Source organism: Postia placenta (assembly GCF_002117355.1).
Source record: "Postia placenta MAD-698-R-SB12 unplaced genomic scaffold POSPLAscaffold_11, whole genome shotgun sequence".
NCBI lineage: Eukaryota > Fungi > Basidiomycota > Agaricomycetes > Polyporales > Adustoporiaceae > Rhodonia > Rhodonia placenta.
The window spans coordinates 487,936-508,498 of record NW_020169842.1 but is presented as its reverse complement, the minus strand read 5'-3'; the positions used below and the strand labels follow the sequence as shown (position 1 = coordinate 508,498).

At 53.3% G+C, this 20,563-nt stretch overlaps 10 protein-coding genes across 10 annotated transcripts; 7 read left to right on the top strand and 3 right to left on the bottom strand.

The window, feature by feature from the left end:
• Positions 1 to 416: 416 nt before the first annotated feature.
• Positions 417 to 2,242, top strand: POSPLADRAFT_1149721 (hypothetical protein; the record flags this gene model as incomplete). Its single annotated transcript, XM_024486342.1, has 11 exons — positions 417 to 513; positions 566 to 649; positions 707 to 798; positions 846 to 992; positions 1,047 to 1,110; positions 1,162 to 1,273; positions 1,329 to 1,441; positions 1,499 to 1,690; positions 1,746 to 1,931; positions 1,982 to 2,120; positions 2,179 to 2,242. 11 exons carry the CDS (start codon positions 417 to 419, stop codon positions 2,240 to 2,242), a joined length of 1,290 nt encoding a protein of 429 aa, XP_024336567.1.
• A 689-nt stretch (positions 2,243 to 2,931) lies between these two features.
• POSPLADRAFT_1172009 (hypothetical protein) lies at positions 2,932 to 3,790 on the bottom strand (the record flags this gene model as incomplete). Its single annotated transcript, XM_024488160.1, has 2 exons — positions 2,932 to 3,649; positions 3,702 to 3,790. 2 exons carry the CDS (start codon positions 3,785 to 3,787, stop codon positions 2,968 to 2,970), a joined length of 768 nt encoding a protein of 255 aa, XP_024336566.1. The 3' UTR covers positions 2,932 to 2,967.
• Positions 3,791 to 5,493: 1,703 nt separating this feature from the next.
• On the top strand, positions 5,494 to 6,108 carry POSPLADRAFT_1149155 (hypothetical protein; the record flags this gene model as incomplete). Its single annotated transcript, XM_024486277.1, has 2 exons — positions 5,494 to 5,789; positions 5,901 to 6,108. The coding sequence occupies 2 exons, from the start codon at positions 5,494 to 5,496 to the stop codon at positions 6,106 to 6,108; spliced, it is 504 nt and encodes a 167-aa protein (XP_024336565.1).
• Positions 6,109 to 6,393: 285 nt separating this feature from the next.
• On the bottom strand, positions 6,394 to 7,705 carry POSPLADRAFT_1048246 (hypothetical protein; the record flags this gene model as incomplete). Its single annotated transcript, XM_024479474.1, has 5 exons — positions 6,394 to 6,454; positions 6,545 to 6,733; positions 6,827 to 6,989; positions 7,091 to 7,201; positions 7,642 to 7,705. 5 exons carry the CDS (start codon positions 7,703 to 7,705, stop codon positions 6,394 to 6,396), a joined length of 588 nt encoding a protein of 195 aa, XP_024336564.1.
• A 393-nt stretch (positions 7,706 to 8,098) lies between these two features.
• POSPLADRAFT_1048245 (hypothetical protein) lies at positions 8,099 to 9,163 on the top strand (the record flags this gene model as incomplete). Its single annotated transcript, XM_024479473.1, has 4 exons — positions 8,099 to 8,118; positions 8,179 to 8,291; positions 8,342 to 8,965; positions 9,021 to 9,163. The coding sequence occupies 4 exons, from the start codon at positions 8,099 to 8,101 to the stop codon at positions 9,161 to 9,163; spliced, it is 900 nt and encodes a 299-aa protein (XP_024336563.1).
• A 596-nt stretch (positions 9,164 to 9,759) lies between these two features.
• POSPLADRAFT_1048244 (hypothetical protein) lies at positions 9,760 to 11,735 on the top strand (the record flags this gene model as incomplete). The annotated part of the gene is made up of 4 exons (XM_024479472.1): positions 9,760 to 9,803; positions 10,209 to 10,308; positions 10,364 to 11,191; positions 11,253 to 11,735. The coding sequence occupies 4 exons, from the start codon at positions 9,760 to 9,762 to the stop codon at positions 11,733 to 11,735; spliced, it is 1,455 nt and encodes a 484-aa protein (XP_024336562.1).
• Positions 11,736 to 12,025: 290 nt separating this feature from the next.
• POSPLADRAFT_1183451 (hypothetical protein) lies at positions 12,026 to 13,724 on the bottom strand (the record flags this gene model as incomplete). The annotated part of the gene is made up of 10 exons (XM_024489007.1): positions 12,026 to 12,218; positions 12,272 to 12,336; positions 12,394 to 12,529; positions 12,600 to 12,730; positions 12,784 to 12,936; positions 12,989 to 13,039; positions 13,092 to 13,265; positions 13,320 to 13,422; positions 13,479 to 13,609; positions 13,668 to 13,724. 10 exons carry the CDS (start codon positions 13,722 to 13,724, stop codon positions 12,026 to 12,028), a joined length of 1,194 nt encoding a protein of 397 aa, XP_024336561.1.
• A 338-nt stretch (positions 13,725 to 14,062) lies between these two features.
• On the top strand, positions 14,063 to 17,511 carry POSPLADRAFT_1059066 (hypothetical protein; the record flags this gene model as incomplete). The annotated part of the gene is made up of 9 exons (XM_024481120.1): positions 14,063 to 14,105; positions 14,157 to 14,297; positions 14,354 to 15,361; positions 15,418 to 15,485; positions 15,556 to 15,759; positions 15,834 to 16,053; positions 16,190 to 16,392; positions 16,448 to 17,369; positions 17,429 to 17,511. 9 exons carry the CDS (start codon positions 14,063 to 14,065, stop codon positions 17,509 to 17,511), a joined length of 2,892 nt encoding a protein of 963 aa, XP_024336560.1.
• On the top strand, positions 17,451 to 18,133 carry POSPLADRAFT_1040771 (hypothetical protein). The gene is given in 2 exon segments (XM_024477798.1): positions 17,451 to 17,765; positions 17,776 to 18,133. The coding sequence occupies 2 exon segments, from the start codon at positions 17,703 to 17,705 to the stop codon at positions 17,917 to 17,919; spliced, it is 207 nt and encodes a 68-aa protein (XP_024336559.1). The 5' UTR covers positions 17,451 to 17,702; the 3' UTR covers positions 17,920 to 18,133.
• POSPLADRAFT_1059065 (hypothetical protein) lies at positions 18,012 to 20,171 on the top strand (the record flags this gene model as incomplete). The annotated part of the gene is made up of 22 exons (XM_024481119.1): positions 18,012 to 18,103; positions 18,159 to 18,237; positions 18,283 to 18,296; positions 18,344 to 18,403; positions 18,459 to 18,500; positions 18,551 to 18,560; positions 18,627 to 18,644; positions 18,698 to 18,723; positions 18,781 to 18,806; positions 18,857 to 18,891; positions 18,951 to 18,975; positions 19,031 to 19,042; positions 19,109 to 19,124; positions 19,175 to 19,214; positions 19,279 to 19,379; positions 19,443 to 19,502; positions 19,566 to 19,593; positions 19,644 to 19,701; positions 19,755 to 19,779; positions 19,847 to 19,970; positions 20,026 to 20,079; positions 20,133 to 20,171. 22 exons carry the CDS (start codon positions 18,012 to 18,014, stop codon positions 20,169 to 20,171), a joined length of 984 nt encoding a protein of 327 aa, XP_024336558.1.
• Between the last annotated feature and the right edge of the window lie 392 nt (positions 20,172 to 20,563).

Genomic DNA, 20,563 nt, shown 5'->3' with positions numbered 1-20,563 from the left:
ATCCCCTCCCCACTCGCAGACCACTCGGCGTACATAGTGTAGTTGAGTGAATCCGGAGTGATGTCATCAAGCCGTGAATCACGCCCAGTGTCCGCCACCCCCACATTACGCGAGGACGAGCCAGAGAAAGCGCCCGTCAAGGAGCCCGAAAATTCCGTCTCGCACAGTGTGCCTTCAGAGAACGCCCAAGGCATGTCCGACGCCCAGAATAACACTGGGTCAGACGAAGATATTGAGGTCGAAATTGTCGACTGGGAAGGACCAGACGACCCTGAAAACCCGAAAAAGTGAGTACGTCCAGGAATTATCTCAAGGACTACATTAATCTGACTGGGATTAGCTGGAGTTTCAAGAAGAAATGGGCCGCGACCGCCATCGTGTCCGCGTTCACATTTATTAGTCCAGTCTCATCGTCAATGATGGCACCAGCCAGCGATCAAATCGCGGCCCAATTTGGCATAACCAACAGTGCCGTCATCGCGTTGCTGACGTCCGTCTTTGTCCTAGCGTATGGTGGGTAAGCCTGTTACTCAGTGCTAGGGTTACGAGACTGACGTCAAGGCAGCATGTGGACCTTTATTCCTCGGGCCATTAAGTGAGATCTTTGGCCGTTCGCGGGTTCTTCAGCTTGCGAATTTATGGTACCTCGGTAAGCACCCTTGTCTCGAGCGTTCAAGCTGAAAGTTGATCGTGTGACCTGGTATAGCATGGAATCTGGGCTGTGGATTTGCGCAGAATGAAGGCCAGCTTATCGCGTTCCGTTTCCTTGCAGGTCTTGGTGGAAGTGCACCGCTAGCAGTACGTCGTTGTTCACAGTGGTTTTAACACATTCTCAGTTATAATAGATAGGTGGAGGCGTGATCGGTGATTGTTGGCGCACAGAGGAAAGAGGACAGGCGATTGCCCTCTATTCCCTCGCACCACTCCTTGGTCCGGTCATTGGGCCCGCATGCGGAGCATGGATTGCCGAGCGATCGACATGGAGATGGGTGGTATGTCTCCATCTTACTTTGCTGTGCGATGCGTTGACCGTGCTTTGTATGCAGTTCTGGGCCACAAGTATCGTGGATGCATTCATCCAATTTCTCGGCGTGCTGTTCCTGCGAGAGAGTGCGTCCCTCGTTTCGGAGTTTTTGTCCTAAGCTGACCAACATTCGACAGCCTTTGCGCCATTCTTGCTGGAACAAAAGGCGAAGCGCATTCGTATGTCCATGGATCCGGAGAAAGCGCGCACCCGCCATGTGCGTACTGCATTCGACACCAGTGACCGACAGTAGGTGTTATCTCCCTTTTCCCTCGTCAGTGGTTCTGAAAACATTTACCCGTAGCTGGAGGTCGATCTTCTCCAAAGCTCTTATTCGGCCGTTCAAGTTGTTCTTCCGCGAACCCATAATTCAGTTGCTGGGTATCTATATGGCATTTATATATGGCACGCTGTACTGTGCGTCGCGTCTTGTCTTGATTATCATCTTTACATGCGCTGACTTTACATCTCTAGTATTCCTAACGACAATCCCCGCAATTTTCGAGACCACGTACGGAGAAGATGTCGGCATCGCAGGCCTGAACTACTTCGCGCTGGGTGTGGGCTTGACAGGCGCATCACAGGTCAACGCGCGGATGCTCGACAAGATCTACAAGTATTTCCAGAAGAAGAATGGCGGCGTCGGGAAGCCCGAGTATCGTCTTCGTATGTCCTGACTCTAACATTCATAGAGTCAAACAATTAATGAGTGCCTCACCAGCGTCCATGGTCCCGGGCACGTTCTTGCTCCCTGCCGGGTTGTTCATCACGGGGTGGACGGCCCAAGCGAAGACGCACTGGATTGGGCCCGACATTGGCATTGCACTTGTGGGCGCAGGAACGATTCTGAACTTCCAGTGCATACAGACATATGTCATCGACGCCTTTACTCTGCACGCCGCGTCAGGTGGGTATTTCATCATGGCCTGATTACCCAAGCTCATTCTGTGTAAACAGCGCTCGCGGCTGTTACTTTCCTGCGATCGTGCGCAGGGTTTGGCTTCCCACTCTTTGCTCCCGCGATGTACAATGCATTAGGATATGGCAAGGGCGACACAATCCTCGCCGCAGTCGCCATCGTTATCGGGTGTCCAGCGTACGCGTCTCCTTCTTTACCAGCCTCATTAGAAGCTGACATGCAGTCTTTTGAACAGACCATGGCTGTTCTGGCACTACGGCGAGCGAATACGCGCCGCGAGCGCATACGCACGAAAATGAATGGCACACTCCGCCCCGTTTTCCCCCACTAGATATGAAGGATACTCGCATGACTCACGAAATGAAACGGACTAATTTCACGCCTTTGGCATGGTTTACGCTTGTGCCCTCCCATCCACTCCGCATTCTAGAGATACCACCGCATGATCATACATACGATGGATACAACGTCTTGTAGCTTTATTAAGAGTCCTCTAATAATGGCATCCTTGTTCGAGACGCAATCCACACCAAAAATGGTGAGCCAAAGCTGCCCATGAATATGTAGCATGTCGAGCCTGCTCCTTAGGAAGCACGTCTGAGTGGCAGTGAATACGGGTTACAGGCCCGTTGAACGCGAGTTTGAGGTCGGCGCTTTAGACAGGAGCACGTGCAGCGCGCCATCGCGTTTGCTGGGCGGGCTCAACATGATTCGCCCTTCGAGCTTTTTTCTGTCCGCCATCTTCATTGCACTATGTCGGGGAATTCTCAGCGGCTACTAATACGAATCATTATGGAAGCCCAGTGGCAGCGTTCTCTTCGTTGTATTGCGCAGCAAAACTCCAAGCGCACCGGCAGTCAGCGTCTCGTCGAAGAATGCCACCCTTTCATCTCTTCGAACCGCCGTCTGCTGTGCCGAGTGGTACGTTGACTCGCCGCACCTCCAGCGAAGGAGAAACTATACGAGGATATGAACCTGGACTCGATCTGTTACGACCATATCCAGCCGCAAGCGACATGTACGTTTACTCGTCGACGAATTCGTACTTCTCGAAATGCTCCATGAACCTTGACCACCTTCCTCCATCCCACGCCTTGATGGCTGCCCACTCTGCACTGTCGGGCCCTAGGACCAGTTTCATCCAAACCGTCCAACCCGCAATTGAAATATCTGCATAGCAGATCTTGTCGCCCATGAAGAAGAGCTTGTCCTTCCCGTCCGCGGTCAGCCACGAAGACATCCTGCTGTATCCGTCTTGCACCTTCTGCCAGTGCTCATCGCGGATCGGTCCGACGGGTGTGAACTCCTCCAGCTTCTTTCCGTACATTCTCTCTCGCGTCTCACGGAAGTAAACATAGCTTGGTGGATTGAGTTGTAAGCATGTTGGAGGCAGCATGAGTGGTGATATATTCTGCAGGACAAGCCGCTGGAGGGCCTCCTGAAACGCCGCATGGAACGCGTCTGTTTCAGGTGGGATGAGCACGGGCGTGCCGGGGTAGGTCTTGTCGAGATAGCGGGCGATCCGCGCCGATTCCGAGAGGGCAGTATTCGTGGAAGGGTCGTAGATTGCGGGAAGCGTGAAATACGGAGACCCATCCTCCTTCGTGCTCGTGGGGGTAGCGCCGATCTCCTTGCATACCTGAGCGATGTCAGGGTATTCCACCCATATCGTCTTGTACGGCAATCCCTTGTAGTTTAGGGCGTATCTAATAGAGGTCGACACCGTCAAGGAGCTTTTTGTGTACGGCAGACGCTGACCTTGTCTTCCATGTGTTAGGTGACCACGCTTTACCTGCCACATTCCCTGGTATGTCGTATAGGAGGATGACATTGCTGGAAGACATCGTGGCTCACTTGATACGAATGCCTCTCATAATGGGCGATACGCCGCTTTTATGATCGCTCGTGGTAGTGACTCAGTCACCTGGCTTAGTTCACACCACTAGCGGTGCCGCTCGGAGGCTGCATCTCTGCGCAGTGCGCAAGAAGTCCGCAGTGCCTTCTGTCAGACGAATCTCATGACTACCTATACAGAGCGATGAGTCAGACAATACAAAGCATGTGAGTGAACGGCCGGCTATGGAGACACGGTCAAATACAGATATCCTGAGCCTGCAAAGGATTGAAGGACTGCGGGGAACTAAAGGTATGTGAAATCTGGATACTCAATACAGCACGCATCACTTATGAAGCAATACCCATTGTAGTTTCTGGTCTCTTCAGGCGCGCGAATATATACTCGCTATCGGTGTCCAACTTACAGCAAAACCAATAACGATAAACCTCCCTCGCAAAAGTTACAGATAGGCGCATGGAGCTTAGTGGCGCTCGGCACTCCGAGATGACGTGCCCTTATTCCTCAGAGACCTCGACCTAGATAGGTATTGTTCGCATCAGCCACATATAGATATAGTAATTCATGCCAATGTCTCAATATCCGTTTGTTTGTCAAATTCTACTCCATCATTCTCTGCTTTCAGAAATAATGGCGGACATCAACGAACTCTGCGCCCATGACGCGATGCCAGTAGTTGCCTTAATTTGGTCGTTGGTCATGGAGCCAGAGATGGATACAATGAGTTCATTCTGAGCTGAATGGACGTATCGCCAATTGTCGACCATGATGGCGAGAGGACGAGGGGATCACAGCGAGTGTTTACTCACGATCATCCTCATCATATAACGTATCTCTGATCAGCCACCCACCGTCTCTGCACCACTGCAGATTCCTGCCGTGAGCTTCTGCCCCACCTGGCCCCAAAGTGTAATCTACAGGGGGGGTCTACAGTATCCATATTGGTTGCTGTAAACGGCAGGAAGCGATCTGCATTCCCGGGCAGCCTCGGACTGCTGAGAAGCTGTCAACCATAGCCGTGTTTGACACATGAATATGTCTAGCAACCAGAAGAGGCAAGCAGATACTCAGCCCTAACTGAAGAACACTGAGCGGGGGAACAGCGTCAAGCGAAGTAGCCACCAAGGCGGTGAAGAAGCGGAGATGAACCTCGAGAAGCTGACACATCAAGACACTATCGCCAACTTGATGGTGTTTTCTCAAGACGCAATGTATATTTGGTGAGATCCGACCTAAGTGCCACAAGCAGCATGCTGACCGTTGCATGTAGTATACTAGCCATTTATTCGATGACAACGTGCACAGTCTGTGATGTTGTCAATGCGACCCCCAACTAATGTGCGCCGCATATCGGAACGCAGTGTACATCTGCATTATGACAGCCACGAAATAGGTAGCCTCTGGGCTGTTCTGGACCTTTCAAGCTGTACACCTCATGTTCCGTGACCAGGGCCTTCGGTACTGGAATGTACAGTGCTATCTATGTATGGCAAAGCGCTGACAGCGTAAGGGATGGTCACAATTTTTTGTCGGGTTCCTATCTCACACGTCGGGCGTCCGCCGTGGTCTCTTACGGCAAGAACAAAGTTCGCCTTACTCCCGGACAAGACAAAGAGCCCGAACAAGAACTGGGTTTCACGGTCGCATACCAGCATCCTCCTGACATCGGCTTCGACGAACGAACAGCCCAGCTACATGCCGTCCCGCTCATCCTCCATAGCGATCGTCACAGGTGCGGCGCAGGGAATAGGGCAAAGCATCGCCCTCCGCCTGGCTCAAGATGGCCTTGATGTTGCTGTGAATGACCTTCCTGAGAAGGACGTACAACTGCAGGAAGTGGTTCACCAGATTCAAGCTGCGGGCAGACGGTCGATTGCCGTGGCTGCCGATGTTTCGGACGAAGAGGGTGTGCGTAAAATGATTGCTCAAACAGTGAGGCGGTTGGGAGGCCTAGATGTGGTGAGTCATTCCGTGACACATAAAGTAGGATAGTATCCTGAATTATGGTCCACAGATGGTCGCGAACGCGGGGTATTCGACCCTCGGTTCACTTGTCGAATGCACGTATGAAATTGGCTTTGGATTCGGAATGAGCTCAGTAGTCTCTCAGTCTCTACTCAAGACTGGGACCGGATGATGTCAGTCAATTTACGGGGCGTTATGCTGTGTTACAAATATGCAGCAATACAGATGATCAAGCAAGGGCGGGGAGGCAGGATTCTAGGTAAGTATCTCCGGCGTTCAGTTGTCAGGTTGATTATTCAGTACACAATCTCAAGGTGCATCCTCAATATACGGGAAAAGGGGTGAGCTCCATTCCCCCTCCTTCCTCTCATATATTTCCCATGACGGGGAACAGGTGGTCCCATGGCGTCAGCGTATTCGGCGAGTAAATTTGCTATACGAGGCTTGACACAGTCTGCTGGCGAGTATTGGCCTCTTTAGTCTGAACGTTTCCCTGATGTCATCACTGTCTTCGTCCGGAGCAGCACTGGAATTGGCGCCGCATAACATCACAGTGAATGCGTACGCCCCTGGATTCATCAATACCGCTTTCTGTGAGCGATCGTCGTCAGATCTTTCACGAATTATGACTTATCTTGGCATGATTTCCCTTTTCCAGTGGACGCTGCACTGGATGCCAGCAATGGTGCGGCTGGAATGGCAGAGGTCAGCTGCGATCTTTATCCAGTCGACAAGTTTCCGACATCCGATCTATAGAACCTCAATTTGCCAGCCAACATACCGGTCGCCGAGCCGGATGCCGTCGCCAGTTGGGTCGCCTATTTGGTGAAACCCGAGGCATATTTCATTACAGGTAAGGTTGTTACGCGGCCAGGTCTTCGTTCTGGTGGGAGCCTTAATATCCCAATCTCTTGCAGGGCAAACGGTCATGATGAATGGCGGTATGGTGCTTGATTGAATACCCCTATCCCTGGATACCTAGTCCGATTAGAATATGAATAGCAGTCATTGTCGATTTCGACGCTTCACAGAGCATGGTCTAATCTTTAAAAATGCAATCTACTTGCTTAGGCTCCAATTCCTATGTGCAGGTGCCCAGTTCAGAACCACACAGTTCAGTGCGCCAAGAGGCTCCCTCATGAAGTAACCCTTGCCACCAGGTCTGACGGCGGCAGACCAGAGAGTCGACCAGGTGTTCACCAGCAATACAGCCACCAGAAGCGCAGCTTGATCGGGCGCAGGTTATTCCAGTGACTATGTTTTGGCTTTGAAGGTAACAAAAGCGCAATGAGACAGATACGACGCAAGACCTACGACTGTGAGGAACTCACATAAACAACGGGGAGCAACATCGGCCACTCGTAGGCAAGACGGTTCTGTAAGACAATAGGATCACGTCCGAAACTTCGGCTGTACGGATGATGTCCTTTGCGCTTCGCTGGTATGCATGGTTCGACACAGAGTGCAGATGTGTGCTAATCCATTATATCATTCGGAGAATTGTCCGCTTTCGAGACATGCCGAAGATTCATGGGAGAACACGTTGGCGCCGGGATTCGTTAAGATCGCATTGTATGTCATTTTATACGACGCGATCCCGCTTAAGGCGATGTCACAAAGCTCCGCGGCTTGACAATGGTATGTAGTGGCGGTGAGCCGTCAGTTGCGTCGCCCTCCACGTACATCTTCATGGTCGAAACCGACCATGACAAGTTAATCGAGCGTGGTGAAAACGTTCTGCCAGTCACCCCTACAATGCTGACGCCAGTTGTTGAGTCATATTACTTCAGTAGTCCAGCCAGGGCGTTCGCTGTGGATTAACTAAAGCGAATGTGTTCACTATCGACTTGGTACAGATACCATCAAAGTTGTACATACTGCTTTTCGATTGCCATGGGGCATCGGACTTGATACACACGGAGAGAATTTGTATCTTAGGCATCTGCAGACGCTGGAATCAGTTGACTCTGCCAACCCCTGAGATGACGGTATTGAGCACTGAGCGTTTGGACTGATGATCGCTGCGTCTTGGCGTTGTGTAGACGCCGTGCGATCATGCTGCATGTGGGCATAAGCAACCCCCACTTGGACCCCGACGGAGGCAAAGACACTGACAATATAAGAACGCTGCTGTGCAAGGGGCCAACGGATTAACATGAGGGTCGATGGCTCCGGAGCGCTCGGAGCAACACTGGGTATCTGACCAAGAGCCATGCTTCTGGCACTGTATTTATACGATGCCTGTGAGACGCAAATTCCCATCGCCCCTCGCATTCTCACAGCGCGCACAGATAAAGCACCGAGCCCACTCATTAGCCACAGCAATCGAGCTGCAATGAAAGTTCTCATTATTGGGTAGATATCCGCGGATATTTTGATAAAATGGAATTCCTGACGACTTCGTCTGTTGTGCAGTGCCACTGGCTTCATCGGCCTTCCCGTCGCCCAAGCGTTTGTGCGCGCGGGCCATATCGTGTACGGCGTGACCCGCTCTGCTTCCAAAGCTAAACAGCTCGCCGCAGAAGAAAGTGAGTTTGTCTCTGGTACATTCCGACATCAACCAACCTCGCCTTGCCAGTCATCCCAATCATTGCAGAGACCACCGACCCATCGCCTTGGCTGCCCTTGATAGCCACCCTTGATGTGGTGATCGAGGCAGTTGGCGGCATGGAGGTCCGAGTCCTGTCCCAGAAGCTGTTGGAGGCCACCGCGGAGGCTGCGAAGCAATATCGTCCACCACACGCGCCGAAGGTGACATACATCTACACGTCCGGCACTTGGGTACACGGCGACAACCGCAAGGAGATAGTTGCGGATACGACGCCGCTCACGAGTCCGGCAGAGCTCGTCGCGTGGCGGCCAGAGCAGGAACAGCGTGTTGTGGCTCAGACTACCCTCAACGGAATCGTGATCCGGCCAGGGCTGCTGTACGGCCGTTCCGCTTCCCTGCTCGGATTGCTGTTCAAGAATGCATACGAGGGCAAGGTCAAGTGGTATGGCACGCCAGGCGGGCGGTACACGCCGATCCACTGCGACGACCTTGCCGAGTTGTACCTTCTTGTTGGGGAGAAGTCATCGTTAATAGGTGGGAAGATATTTGACGCTGTGAATGACTTCACGGAGAGCGTGGACGACATCCTGCAGAAGCTGGTCGAGGTATCGGGGGCCAAGGGTCCGTACGAGTACATTGCGCCGAGCAATTGTAAGTCCACATCCCATTCGAGTCGGCACGAAGCTAATATCCTCGCCCTCGATAGTGTTCGAGGTGGCGATTACCACGACAAGCCTAGTCCGCCCTTACCTTGCACGCACACTATTGGGCTGGCAACCACGCAAGGCGGGCTTGGTTGACAATCTGGAGATCTACTATAACGCATGGAAAGCAAGCGAGGGCCTGTAGGTGTCGTGAGATCTGTACGTCACATCACACATTGTATATGTACATATATCTGCAGAAGGGCGGTCATTCGCTCTTCACACTCGATGGAAACGAAGCCAGCGTGGAGACTAGTATTCCGAGTGATTTCCTTTGAGAGTGCGCACGCCATTATAAGAAAAGCTCTGAGTGAAAGATGAGCTGGAGTCGGAGTAGCTGGAGTTACATGTGATGCATTTTGTAACTTGCTAAGGACGAGGTTGTCACAGAGAAGAGATGGCAAGCGCGCATACGGAGTGATCGAGATGTGTTTCGGAGATCTGCACTGAAGCGCCCAAAGGGCACTTTCTGCATATTGCTGCGACGAGGTCTGCGAAATCCTTGGCTGCACGCTTGCCTTGTTCTCTTCTCCGAACATGAGTCTCACGTCTTTTCTCTTCAACGGAGACAAGAAGAAGAGCATAACGATTGACAAGGGTTTAGACGATTTATTCCAGTCGTCCGTATGTCGCGCAATCCCCTTCTCATGAAGTGCCTGTTCACAATGTCATTCGCGACATAGATACCTCAGGCTGGTCCATCTAAACCTGCTCAACAGCACGCTTCCAATAATTTGGAACATGAGCAACAGTCCCAGGGCCGTGAAGGAAAACGTCGACTCTCGGTGAGCACATCAGCACCGAAGGCGAAAAGGGCGAGGTCAGAGAAGGACGAGGAGGGAGAAGCTCGTGAGCATGGTCTTGTCCCGTGGCGCTTTTTAGGATACTCACATCCAGACTGCGTCAGCATCTACCTCTGAGCCGCGGAAGGCAAAGAAAGAAAAGACTTCAAAGTCTAGAGATAAAAAATCAGCCAAAAGACTTGTGACGCCGCCCGTTCGTGAGGCAGAAGATTCTGACGACGAGCCTCAAGAAACGGCTGCGCACAGTACTGCAAAGCTAGTCCCACCAACGGCCAGAGCTGGCGACGATCCAGACAGCGGCTCTGATTCCGACCAGGAAGGCGATCCCTCTCAACTTGTACACGAATCTGTTGCAAAGGGTGTGAGGTCGAGAAGTGGTGGTCGCAGCATAAAGACAAAGTATGTCCCTCCCGACGAAACACCTGAACGTCGAAATGCACGGACGATATTTGTCGGAAATGTGCCTACAGAGGTGGCCAAATCCAGAGTATGTGTTTCAACCTTTACCTGAAAATCATTGGATCGTCTCATAGTTGTTGCAGCCTGCCCAGAAACAGTTGAAACGACATATCCTCTCATTCGTTCCTGCGGCAAAAATAGAGTCGATACGCTATCGCTCAGTCGCATTCCAAAACCCCACTTCCAAGCTACCTTCGCTAGACGACGATCCTGCATCAGCAAAGTCCCAGGGAAAGGGCAAGTCAGTCAGCAGCGAGAAGGAGAAGGACGGGCGCCAGCACGACCGCGACCGCGCTGCATCATGGCGTGCGACGAAAGGCGACGACGACGACGAGCCCGCGTCTGGTAAGGTCTTCCTGTCGCCGAAGGAGAAGAAGCGCATTGCGTTCATCAGGCACGAGATTCACGCGGGCGTCGATACCGTCAACGCGTACGTCGTCTTCGCGCACGCGCCCTCAGCGGACGCGTCGGCGCGCCCCGCAAACGTGCCGCCGCCCACGCCGACATTGGATCCGTACGAGGCCGCGCGCCTCGCTGCGGAGCGCGTGAACGGGTCGCTGTTCATGGAGCGCACGCTGCGGGCGGACAAGGTCGGACGCGATCTTGCGGATAGCACACCGGGGGCAGTTGATGCGGATCCGAAGGCGACAGTGTTTGTGGGCAATTTGGACTTTGCGAGCAAGGAAGAGGATTTGAGAGTCTTCTTCGAGGGGCTGGTGAGTGCAGAGCGAGGCCCGCCGGGCGAAGGGAGTGGTGAGAGCGATGAGGACGAGGACGAAGAGGACGAAGGCGAAGAACACAAGGAGGCGGGCGTTGTTGTGAAGAAACCGAGAACGTGGGTCAAGCGCGTCCGCATCATCAGGGACAAGGACACTCAGCTCGGGAAGGGCTTCGCATATGTGCAATTCATGGTAAGTGCACCTGTTGAGGCCCCGCATCTCCTCGAAGTCATGTTTAAACGCATACACCTAGGATCGTGAATGCGTTGACGAGATCCTTGCGATGGAGCAAGATCGCCTCAAATTTGCGAAACGCAAGCTCCGCGTGCAGCGTTGCAAGACCGTTCCTGGAAGCGCAAAGATCACGCCCAAGTTCGCCAAGATCACCGCTGCGGGCAAGCTGGCCGCACCCAGCCAGCGACCCCGCTCCGCCTCCTTTGCATCGCCTGCAGGCCCGACGCCGAGGGGCAACCCGGAGCTCGGCACGAAGATCTCGCACCTGCCGAAAGACGAGCGCAAGAAGGTGAAAGCGGCAGACGCAGACCGTGTTGCACGGAGGCTGGCCAAGAAGAAGGCGAAGTTACTGGCGGAGAAGGGCGTCAAGGCGCGCCCGGACAGGGAGCGCGTGCGCAAGCGGGTGGGAGAGAGGAAGGGCGACACAGGGGCGCAGAAGGAGAAGAGGAAGAGCAGGGTGCGGAGCGGGAACGCGTTGGCGAAGATGAATACGAAAAAGTGATGTGCGCTTCATTCTTTCTTCTGAACGGGGTTGAGGCTGTGGATGTTCTGAGGATGTTTACACAAATGTCCGTGTGTCACAATGATATTGTGCTGCTGAGACTACTGGTACAGTGGAGAAACAATACAAGCACCGCACGAATAAGATAGCAAAGAAAGCAAGATCAAGACAGGAAGACGCCAAACGAAGGGTTCAAAATGTCACTATTTCTTGGTCTTGGTCTTCTTGCTGCTTCCTGATTCCTCCTTGTTCTTTTCATCCGCCTGGTGTCCAGTATTGAGTACTAACATTCATGCAAGTGTGTAAGGTCCACATACCTTCCGCTTTGTGCCCTTGCCCTTGCCCTTGCTTTTCTCGTCGCCCTTCTCTTTTTTCGTCGGCGACGTCTTTGCTTTTACGCTGAAGAAGCCATCCAACCGGCCCTGTTGTTTTGAGTTAAGGTGCTTGGCTAGCTTCTCCGCGCCTTTTCGTACACGGTCCTCACTGACGAATAGTTACTTAGCTGCGAGGGCATATGAGATGTAGGATAGACATACTTGAAACCCTTCTCATTCACCAAGAATTGCACCAAGCCCTCCATATCGGGACTCTTCCACTCAACCTACCACGGAAAATGATGCTTGCTTGCTAGCACGGTAAATCTGTAGATAGCACTTACCTCGATCTCGTCCGCAGGTGTAACATCAGGCTTCGCGAAGACCTTCTTAGCCTCCTCCCAGGGCCAGTCTTCTGGGATAACAATGCCGCCCTTCTTTTTCTTCCCCTCTTCCTCTGCATCCTCTTTAGCGGCAACCCTGAGGACGAGAGCGATACGACCATACATTAGCGATGTAGTTCATGAGACGGGACGAAGGATGCACGCACTTCTCTCGTAGGTGCTCAATAATCGCGCCCAAGCTGCCGTGTTCACGAACAAGCTTCAGTGCAGATTTCGGGCCGATTCCTTTAATTGGCTCGAGATAGTCACATCCAAGAAGGATGCAAAGGTCAATGAACTGCAGAAGCTCACACGTTGAGATGCAGGCGCGGAAGGGGGGTTTGGATGTACCTGAGACATGGTCATATCAAGACCCTCTAACGCCTTATCCAAATGTATTTCGCTGATGGGTTGCTTGCGAGCTTCGGAGAACGTCAGGTGCCGGTACAGTACAGGGGCGTTAAATGTAAGTGTATCCATGTCTTCTGAACCGGCGGCATACACCTGCCTTGGAGTTAGAAATAGCGGAGAGTGTCCGGGTAGAGAAGACACAGACCTTGCCACCGCGTGCAAGTTCCGCACATTGTGCTTCCGCCTCTGACGGTGCCTGAAAGTAGCTCTGTGGGCATGAATGTGCAACATAAATGGTAGTAACACACCACAACGAAAGGGACCCCCATCAGGCCGAGGAGTCTCCTGCATTCCTCGTTGTGTTCTCGCGTCACCTTGACCGTGCGCCTTGAGAAGCGGTCGACGTCCTCTACTGTACCTGTCTCCTTTGCCTCCTCCCCTTCCTCCTTCGCCTCCTCTCTCCGTGCCAGACGCTTTGAGAGCTGTAGCCAGTATAAGCATGCATGCTGCCCTCATTAAGCGCACACAGGACATACCACGCCGGCCTTCAGTTCTGGAGGCTTGCCGTCAAACACGTACATCGGTTTGAGACCATTTTCCACCATGCGGATGGTCCGATAGAAGAAACCCATAAGATGGCTATTCGTATGAACTTCCATATCGTTTGTGGGTGCATCGCTCGGATAGGCACTCACCTCGTAGTCTCACCCGCGTCATTGGTCAAAAGCTCACCATCCTTCTGTCGCACAGCTATCAAGAATTGGTAGATGGACATAGACGCGTCGATGGCGACTTTACGACCAAACAGGGTCTTGATATCGTGCTCCTGAAGCAGGACATCAGGCTTGCCTCGAATCATCAAAGGCTATGCGACTGTACTGTACTTGTATGGCCTTCGGAGCATGTTCCACAAGCAAGCTGGTCAGACCTTTGATACCCATGTTGTGCTCAGCAAAAGCAGTGAGATGAGATCTTTTGGCTCGACAGGTTCGACGCGCACGACCGTGGCGAATGAGTGACGCGTGCGTGACAGCGCGTCCTTTGTGACAAGACGCGCTCATTACGTCACGCTTAACCCTACAAGCGCACAAGCCCAAGCCTCTGCCAGTGATCGGGCTGTTCTGCTAGAGCTTGACTTCAAATTCCTCTACCGCGACTTAACGAAGACAACTCGCGTACATTCATCTGCTAGCAATCCTCTACCTTATCGCACCTCTCATGAATGGCGAGCTCGATCTCACGTACCGCTACCGACACAGATGTGTCTGAGGGAAGACCCATGAAACGGCGGAGGACTGACGGCTACGACTTGTCCGTGCAGCGTAGGTAATCTGCTACATTCATTACCCTGGGTAGCTGCTCATATTGTCTAGCTAGCACTCCCTCTACGCGACAACTAGTGCTTGAAGAGATAGACCTTGAATTGGGCTTGAGGCAACGCTTGTCAGAGACGGTACGCTCCCGGCTCACATGGGCATTACTTCTCCAAGAAGCTCTCGAGAACAATTTGCAAGGTGCGATACATAGCTGTATATGCAGAGTGCCATACTTTACGCAGGTGCTTTTGCAGGAACCAACGATACAGGCTTTCAAGACGCCGCTCTTGACACTCTGCAAGTCTTGGAGAAACCATGTAACATCCTCCTCGAGAGAGATATCACAATCTTCGAGAAGCCTGTGCCACTCTTGTCCTTGTCGCAGCCCTCGACAGCCCTCGGCACTCCAGAGGCGCCATCTACGCCTCAGTTTTCAGCCCGCAATAGTAGCTCTCGTATCCGTGGTCTTCCCCGTGCACCCCTACAGCCCGCAAGGAAGCTCCTCTACTTGCGAAACACTAGCACCGACCCTCCCGCCATTGCCAAACTCGCGTGCCCTGACTGTGCCCGCTCCGACTTCTCGAACCTCCAAGGCCTGCTGAACCACTGCCGCCTTCGTCACGGCCGCGAGTATGGAAGTCACGACGAATGCATGCAAAGCTGTGCGATCCTCGTCCCCGACGAGGAACGCGACACCGTCGTAGCGACCGGGACCGAAGTCGGTGGAATCAGCTTGCCAAGTCTGCGTCGCCTGTTCGAGATCGCGGTGGGTGCGGGGGACAAGGTTCTGATCCCAGGCATACGACCACGTGAAGAGAAATCCGCTGCAGCGACGAGAGAGGCCTTAAGCGAGACGCAAGACCAAATACAGAGCACACATGTCACTCGTACGCTCGGCCATCACAAGGACACGCCTGCGCTAGCGCCCTTCCTTGGGAGAGCCCCAAAGAGGCGCACCGTCAATGTTTATGACGACCCCGCCACGATAGTTGACATTGTGTCTGTAAATGACAGGCCCACCGATAACACGGAACAAGCCAAGCGCAGGTGGCGCATGCCATATCGTCATCGCAATATAGCTCGTCCAGAGCTAGATGAAGTACCACCTGATCTCCCAGAGGGGACCCCTCAGTCCGAGAACAGCGGGCCGCAGAAAGGTTTTGCCCAAGCATCCGTGTCTGCCGTGCCAAACGTTGCAAGTAGTCGATTCCACATCGTCGCTCGCGTCAAAGTCGCAGATCATAGTCTCTGGTTATCTCAAGGTGCGTCATCCTGGCGCACGCTCTTTCATCGCGAGTTGAGTTCCGCGACCGTCCAGAACGGCGTCCGGTCGCTCTTCCAGAGTACACTCACCGATGGCGCTTGTCTGTATCCTCTCCATCGTACGTGAGTATTCTTAGATCTCCGTGCTATGTCCGCGGCGAACCCCCGTCGCTGACGACGCGCACGCCATCAGAGCCTTCACATCACGACCTTCCTCGCAAAATTAACGGTTACCTGTCTCACGGATCCGCCGCCCGCGCCACTCGCCGAGCCAATCGTCGTCACCGCGCCTCCCTTTATCGCAACAGGCGCGACCGACCGGCCATTCCTCGCACGGCTCACGTTCACATGGGTGGGAAATCAGAATGCGCCTATGGATGTCGATCACTGGGTCGAGGTGTGTTTTTGCTTCTGTTCTGTTTCCGTTCGACTGCAGTCGCGGGAAGGCAAGCGCTCACCTGCGCTTCGCAGCTGGATCCGCTGCGCCTCGCGCATGCCGTCCTCGGGGACGAGCAGGTGTTCGACGTCGAGCTCGATAGGAACACAGAGTTACTGCCCTTGCGCGGAGACACGCGGAAGGTGGGCTGGCACGATGACGACCACGAGCACTCTACGTCCACTTTAAGGGCGCTAGGGTGTGACAAATCTATGGGGAGGGAAGATGGAACGGGGGACACCGCTGCCGATTCTGGTATGTGCCTGTTCTGATATGCTACCCAATGCCCCATACCCAGATGAAGATGCGGTTTGACGACCAAACCGCATCACCGCACTGGGGGTCCGGTGTAAAATTCTTGGGGTCGATATGCTGACCATGTGCTGACCAGGGTATGAGGCCACTTTGCGAGCGCTGCTCTCACAGGTTCCTATCACGGCTAAGGGTGCGCTTTACAAGGTTTGGGAGCGCACTGACGTACTGAGCGAGAGTTCAGATGTGAAAGCCCGCGCCGCGCCACAGGCGCCTCTGATGCTTGTGCCCTCGCGGGCGCAATGGAAGAACACGGTTCTTGGGCGGCGCAAGGCAGTTGAGGTCGGCATTCCGTGTTATCAATCTATCACGGCTATTTACCCACGTCCAACTACAGATGAGCCGCGCCCGCGCATTGCGGGAGGCGTACGAGCGACACGTCGTGTTGGTTCATGACAAGAGCGCACACCCTCCTCTGACCACAGCAGACATCTATCGGTGGATGGTAGACAATGACGTTTTCCCTCGTCTCAGGGACAGGGCTGAACATCGAGCGCGAGAGGCACCTACAGAGGGCGCAGTGCAAATACGGCCGAAGGGGGATTCTTATTGCCACTTCTGTGGTCTCAACTCGCAGGTGCATCCCACCGGTGTCAAGACCGAAGAAACAGAACGGAAGGGGGTGCCTGCCATTTTGGCTCCGTCAAACCGCAAAAACTTGTCGGCGTGTCTCACGTTCAATGGGGGAGGTACAAGACTACCGGTCTTCGATGTCAGACGTCTCCTGGATCAGGCCTTGTCTCCGGGTTCGGTGCAAGATATGCCCTATGGTGTTTCTAAGAAACTCTTGACAGCTTCGAAGTTGACTGCGAACTCTAACCCGGCGCCTGCCGCACTGCTATCGATTGCGCACCCACAATTTGTCACTGCGATCCGGTCAATGACTGAAAGGTGGAACCTGGAACATTGCGAGGCTCCTGTCCACGTCTTTGCGCGCATACAGGACGGATTGATCGCGCGCACCGAACTGTCCCGTTCGCGTCAGGAGATGGTCGATCACCTGGCACCCTATGCTCTATTGGCAGCTGTCACAAATTCGATGATCCGCTTATTGGTGCGGAGTGGCGCGGATGCTGTCGGACAAGACGAGGCGGCGCTGCGTTCCCTCCGCGGGCGACGCAAGGCGGGTAGCGGTCTAGGGGGTGCGCGGCGGGTGATGACGCCATCACATGTTGTTCGAGGGCTGGTTGCGGGGGCGCAACGCGGGTCGGCGGAAGCTGCGGCCCTGTTGTGTGTTGCGCGGTTGGGGATCGGAAAAGGTATGTATGCGGTCACCGAAAGTGCACGGATCTGACGAGTTTGGCCTGGGCGTGATCAGATCACGCAAGGACTCAGGTGGCCGGCGCTGTCGGCATTGGTAGCAAAGTAAAGATGGAGGAAGAGGATTTGGGTGTTCTGTAAGCATATCGGGACTGCATGTATCAATGTGGTATTCATCTGTCGTGTGCCTCTGTAATGCCTCCGCGGCGGATGTGGTTGCGGTGGCTGCGTTTAAGCGGCGAGTGTGGGGAAACTCAAATTGGCCGGGGTCTGGGTGCCTGGGTGATCGAGATTGCAGATTTTACGGGGCACTCTGGAATGGAATGCCCCATATGGCAAGTAAGATGAGGAGATGGGGAAGAGCGGCCTGGGTGCCGACCCAGTGGCAACACTCGTTGCGTCCTGTCCACGTTCTCAGTGAGAATCTCGGCGTCCTCTCAGGGGGTCCCTCTCCGGACGCCGCACGATACGGCAGGCCTGGCGTCTGTCTTCTTCCGCCTCTTTTCTTTGACATCCATCCAACGCCCTCTGTCGTCCATCCCCGATTAAAGGGCTGGGTGTCCGGTACATCTCGCTCCTTTTCGTCCACGCTCCTTTGCGCTCCCTCCTCCTGGACGCGTTCTCCCCTGCGCCCGTACACCATGGCCTCCGCCACAGACCCCCTTGCGGGCCTCACTGGCAACAAGTTCAACACTTTCGGGGCCCCCTTCGTCGGGTTTGGGTTCTCTTGCTTGTCAGTCCACTTTTGGTCTCTCGCTCTTCCACCGTTCCTGATTTACATCATATAGGCTGCTGGGAACCCTCAGCACCCAGATGTACACCTACTTCCGCCGCTATCCACAGGATCGACCGTTCTACAAGGGCTTGGTGAGTTATAGTCGCATTTAGCCGGAAATCACTGACTGTTCGCAGGTCGCGGCATTGTGGTATGTGGACCTCCAATACTACCTGCGCATACCCTCACGTGCTTCAGGGCGTTGGAAGTAATAGATCAAGTATTCATCGGATACGCTGTCTATTTCTACGTTGTAACGTGCGTACCTACTGACGGGGCTTGATTTGGCATCACTCATTGGTCTCGCATATAGTTCATGGGGTGATCTCAGCATCCTATTTGATCGTCCTCAATGGTCAGTTGCCTGCTTAGGTGTCCACTTTCCCGCTGACTAAGTCCGTATAGGTCCCTTATCGTGAGTCTGCACATCGTCTGCTCCAACCTATTGCAAGCAACGGCTACTTACATTCGACTTCTACAGCTACAAGTGACACTGGGTGTGAGTAAGATCCTCCAATGCACGAGTTCTGTACCTCATGATATCTCTACTAGGCTACAGCTGGAGCCATCGTGAAAGCGTCAGTCTGAGTTCCACGCTCGTTATCGTCAATTCATGGCTTAATGACTCAATGTAGATGCTTCGCAATGCGTGTATGGAGGTGTAAGCATCCGATATGTCGCTGCTCTCGCTGTCTCCTAACGCGGCTCTAGTCAGCAATAACAACGTGTGGGTCACCGGTCTTATCGTAAGCCTCTCTAAAGTTCAGGAATACCACGAACCGATATTCAATCTCAATACTCACAGATACTGCTCACGGTTTCGCAGCTGGGTAAGTTTTATTGCCCATTGATTCTAACATAGGAAATTAACAAGTTACTTCTCAGCGATGGCATGTGGTGTGCACAAATTGTACACTTCTTTTCCTCCCCAACTGATCTCCCTGTCTCCCCACTTCACAATAGTCTACACGGCAGAATCGTGAGTGTTATGCTTTTCGGGTCGCATCGAAGGCTGAAGTCTATTCTTAGCTTCGGTATCGCCAATCTGTTGCATCTGGCACAGGTCAAGGTATGTCCGGTTCTCATGCCATATGATTCATACAATTGTGTTCTCACCCTTCTCGCCTCCGAAGGTTGTTGGGAGTATTTCATTAGCTCTGGGCGTGGCTACCGACATTGTCACCGCGGGAGCGCTATGCTTCTTCTTGCGTAATCTGCGCACAGGGTATTCGAAGTAAGATTGAGGCGCGCTATTCGTGATGCATTATTGGTTGATTGCTAATGGTTGCCCTCCCAGGGATGATTCACTCGTCAACAATCTCACCTTATACGCCGTGAACACCGGCGTGCTGACCAGGTAGCATGCGGTGTTGACAGATCCGTGGTCTGTTATGCTGATATTCGTTTGTGCAAATTGCAGTGCGGTCAGCTTGACTACGTTGATTTTGGTAAGTGAATACCAGGGGACGTCCAAAAGCATTCTGACGACATGATGCAGTACGATTTGATGCCCGAGGATTTCATCTTCATGGGTTTCTACTTTGTCGTCAGTAAACGTAAGCCGTCCGGCCATGACAGTGTGTTCCGGCTGACAACGGTACTCGCAAAGTGTACGCAAATTCATTTCTAGCAACGTAAGTTATAATTTTGTGCAGAAGCCCCGGGACAGATTAAATGTTCACATTCATATGCCTATTTCAGGCTGAACACGCGTCGTGTACTACGGGGGCGTGGCACGGATGGCGAGCAAGCAACCATGCCCACCTTCCTCATGGTTGGCAAGGACTCTAAAAATGCCCCTAACGCCGACCCAGAGGCGACCGCAGTACGTCTCGCTCATGCGCGAATCTGGTTCGATTGCTGACCCGTGATGATATCAGGGAACAATTCTGGAGGTTGATGTTCACAAGGAGGTGACGGTCACTAGAGACTCAGTAAGTGATGCTGTCGGCGCTTGTTCACCTTCTAGCTGACACAAACACTGTAGTTTCACCACTCACGACACCAGTACGCGGTGGGGTGGTGAAGTATGACACACGCACACTCAAACCCTCTGGAAGGACGGCCCTCCCCAACCTAACCCGTGTACTCAAAGTCGACTATCGCCGGGACCTGTAGTGATGTACTCCGACCAACGCACTTCCGCTCTTTAATCTATCCCTTCAACAAGCCTGGTGGTTTCGTCGTTTTCCTTTCAAATGTGAAGCCTCTCCCCTTCTGCGCTACATATTGCGGCTTTGCCTGTCTTCGCAAATCACTGTATTTTTACCCTTTTCTTGTAATACCTTGGTCCTCGGTTGTCTCTTTGCTCGTGTATCATTACGACATTCATCTTTCGGCCACAATGGGCACTCGCCGGGCACCATGCCCAGGGTGCATAGAGGAGAATGATCATCGATCTCGTCCAAGAGTAGTCCA

Bases quoted from the DNA above. Each gene is read 5' to 3' on its own strand.
- POSPLADRAFT_1040771 (XM_024477798.1), top strand. From the start codon at position 17,703: ATGGCAAGTAAGATGAGGAGATGGGGAAGAGCGGCCTGGGTGCCGACC.